Source organism: Etheostoma spectabile, chromosome 3, assembly GCF_008692095.1.
Source record: "Etheostoma spectabile isolate EspeVRDwgs_2016 chromosome 3, UIUC_Espe_1.0, whole genome shotgun sequence".
Classification (NCBI taxonomy): Eukaryota; Metazoa; Chordata; class Actinopteri; order Perciformes; family Percidae; genus Etheostoma; species Etheostoma spectabile.
This window is the reverse complement of record NC_045735.1, coordinates 32,974,503-32,977,808: the sequence shown is the minus strand read 5'-3', so window position 1 is coordinate 32,977,808 and position 3,306 is coordinate 32,974,503. Positions and strand designations below refer to the sequence as shown.

At 41.8% G+C, this 3,306-nt stretch overlaps 1 protein-coding gene across 1 annotated transcript; it reads right to left on the bottom strand.

The window, feature by feature from the left end:
• Window positions 1–1,053: 1,053 nt before the first annotated feature.
• LOC116674328 (gap junction gamma-1 protein-like) lies at window positions 1,054–2,596 on the bottom strand. The gene has a single exon (XM_032506864.1). It carries the CDS (start codon window positions 2,590–2,592, stop codon window positions 1,756–1,758), a length of 837 nt encoding a protein of 278 aa, XP_032362755.1. The 5' UTR covers window positions 2,593–2,596; the 3' UTR covers window positions 1,054–1,755.
• Between the last annotated feature and the right edge of the window lie 710 nt (window positions 2,597–3,306).

Below are 3,306 nucleotides of genomic sequence, written 5' to 3'. Positions count from 1 at the left end.
TACTGTGAACAAAATGCAGCTTTAGCATAAATTACAGACTAATAACTTGTTAACTAATGTTATACAAAAATTTAGCTTTTTTTGGCTGGTGAGCCAAGCAAATCTACCAGCCACTTACATATTTTATCAGCATTTGGCTAGATGGTGCTAATTTTGAACCTTGCTTGTATATTCATGTGTTGAAGGGGACTGTATGAACTGTTGGTGTCCGTCCGAATGTGGTGGTCTCAAAAGTCCAGGGCTGATTTTTTACCTCAGTCCAGCCCAGCCTCTAAGTCTTTTTTACTGTTTAGAGTTTGAATATGGAAAGTTTTACAAAAATTGATGGCGAATTGCACATTTTCTCCAACGTTGTCAGACTTGAGAAGCTTCACAAACAGACAAGGCAGCCAGCTGGTGTCTGTCGGGGTTGCTTGCTGGCCGCCCGTCCTGTCATAATCACAGACCCCTCTGTCAGCTGGCTGGAGCTCTCTCAAGAGACTCACGGACAGGAGGTGTTTATTTCCTTGATCGTTTGTTTAAATAACACAAATATTCATTATAAAATAACGTCAAGCTGTGAATATCTGCCTTTTCTGAGTTGAAAAACTTCACAAGCGATTGCAGGCATAGGCATAATGAGCTCGCTGGGCAATTGTCACTCTCACACACCGGCCACAAAGCAGGCAGAAGCAAGGGAGAGCAGTGTCCAAGAAGACGGAGAGATACGTCTCTCTTTAACATACTTTTATTTAACGAGGGGAGACTGTTAAACATTTTTAAATTATTCGAACACAACAGTTAGTTTTAGTCAGGTGAACATTAGTGTTACATGTGACTGTGCTACATGCCGAGAGACAACAGTTAGCATTGTGATATCTGGTTGAATTGAAATTTTGTACACTTCCCCTGTTTTAAATATGCCAGTAAATTAATGAAAATTATAAGCTTTACATACGTATGCCAAGTCTAAATAACATGCTTTTTTTTTATTTTTACAAGTATGTTAAAGAGAGACGTATCTCTCCTTTCAGACGCAGCTCTCACTCTCTGACTGCTACTCTTAATCTAGAATCAATTTCTTTTCCTTGGGTTACGGGATGGTTACACTGAATTTTATACATTACCTTTTGCAGCTGAATTTGGCCTACTGAATTTGAGTGAGTTGAAAAGATATTAGTTTAATTTTATACACTGCATTTTGCGTGTATTTTGCTGAATTTGGTAAATTTAATTTTTTAACGCTGATTTTTTGATTCTGAATCTGGAGCATTGAAAAATAAAGGTGAATATAAGTTGTTGAGTAAAATTCAGATAAATAATTTCAATGCATTAATATTCAGTTCTAAATATTCAATGGCTTTTAATTTCAAAATCTGATGAAACAGATTTACTTCGATAGAAGTGTCTATATTAATATGTTCATGTAGGGTATGTTTCAGGTTCAAAGGTTACCATCTCAGTCTGTTTTACTATATGTAATGGCATTACAGAAAAATATCACTCTCATAGCCAAGACTTCTTAATACGTCCCAGCCTGGCCATGTTGGCCAGCTTGACCTTAAGTTTGTCTCTGCTCTCTGGGCTTCTCTTGGACGTGCATTCCACAGTTGAGTCTGTCTCAAAGGATATAGCCGGGGCTTGTGTGAGAAGACTCCCAGTCTTCTCTGGGCCTATGGCTGCTGGAGGCTGCAGAACAGGCAGACCCCTCAGAGAATGCCTGAACTGCAGCAGGAGGGGGTTGTGGTTTGAGTACAGTCTGTCAGTGTCCCTCTCCTAACTGTAGCAGGTTGAGCAAGCTGAGCAGAGGATGCGGAAAATGTAGACCCAGCCCAGGTAATGGAGCTCTACAATGTTGAGCACGAAACAACCCAGGCTGATGGTGAACATGAAGTCCAAGAAGATGGTTTTCTCTGTGGCACGTGACACAAAGCAGTCCGTACGGGTAGGGCAGGGGTAGGTCTCACAGCGGTACAGGTGTGGCACCTCAAACCCGAACAAGAAGTACTGGCCCACGAGGAAGATGATCTCCATAACAGATCGTAGTAACACATGAAGAATGTATATGAGCAGAACCTGGTTGGATTGTTGGGTGGGGTCCTCTCCTACCTCGCGATAATCCTCCTCCAGAGAGATTTGTTCTACTTCTTCCCTCTCCCTAGCATTCCATTCCTCCCTGTAATGAGGACAGTAGGTGGGCATGTTGACCCTCAAGGCCTCCATGCCATCCTTTCCTATGTGCCCACATCTCTGTCTGGGAGGCCTCTGGGTTACCACCTGTGCCCTTTGGCCATCCAGCTTCTCCTCCTTGGCAATTTTATGCAGAACAAAAACTATGTAGAAGATGGATGGGGTGGAGACGAGCACAATTTGGAAGACCCAGAACCGTAGATGCGAAACAGGAGCAAAGGTATCGTAACAGACGTTGTTGCATCCAGGCTGCTGGGTGTTGCAGGTGAACTTGGACTGCTCGTCGCTGTAGACAGCATCACCCACCAAGGCCACCAGCAGGATACGGAAAATAAGCAGCATGGTGAGCCAGATCTTGCCTATCACTGTAGAGTGGTTTTGGACTTCAGACAGGAAGCGACCAAGTATCGACCAGTCACCCATGGCTCAACCTTAGAGAGAATGTAAAAGATGTTGTCAATGATGTTATAAATATAAGACATGTCAGTGGTTCCTAAACCTTTTCTGTCTTGTCCCTCTTTGGAATGTCATGCCACCCATCCCATTGTAAACCAGTTTAACTGTTATTAGCTACCACAATATTGGGGAAAACAACCTGAATGAGATTTTTTTCAAAATGACATAATCTAGAACATGAACCACATGTTTCATCTTTACATGGTATAAACTGATTTAGCAAGCATTTACAGATGAGACTGTCATTCAGTGACATCAGCATGTAGTACTTTAAATGGTTGGTAGCAGACTGCAACTCTGCCCCTACAGCTACCGTTAACTTGCTACCATGCACCTACTTTGAACACATCACATCAGTGAAAGGAAGCCTATATTACAGGAATGGTTAGCAATATGACATGACTATTATAGTTACTACTTTAACATTACTATTTACATTTAATGTATTTGTATTTGTGTCAGGGTTGTACGTTTCTGTATGTTTCTGTTTCCTGTTTTCCTGTTTTTGCGTTGGCTGGTTTTCCTGTCTTATCTGGTCTTGTATTACTTCCTGTCTTGTGTTTTCCCGCTGTTTGATTGTTTTGCCCCGCTCTGATTTTTTCCACCAGTTTCCACCTGTGTGTCACCTATCCCTTGTTAGTCCTTGTTATCCTGTGTATTTTGTCTTTGTGTTTCCTTTGT

Bases quoted from the DNA above. Each gene is read 5' to 3' on its own strand.
- LOC116674328 (XM_032506864.1), bottom strand. From the start codon at position 2,592: ATGGGTGACTGGTCGATACTTGGTCGCTTCCTGTCTGAAGTCCAAAAC.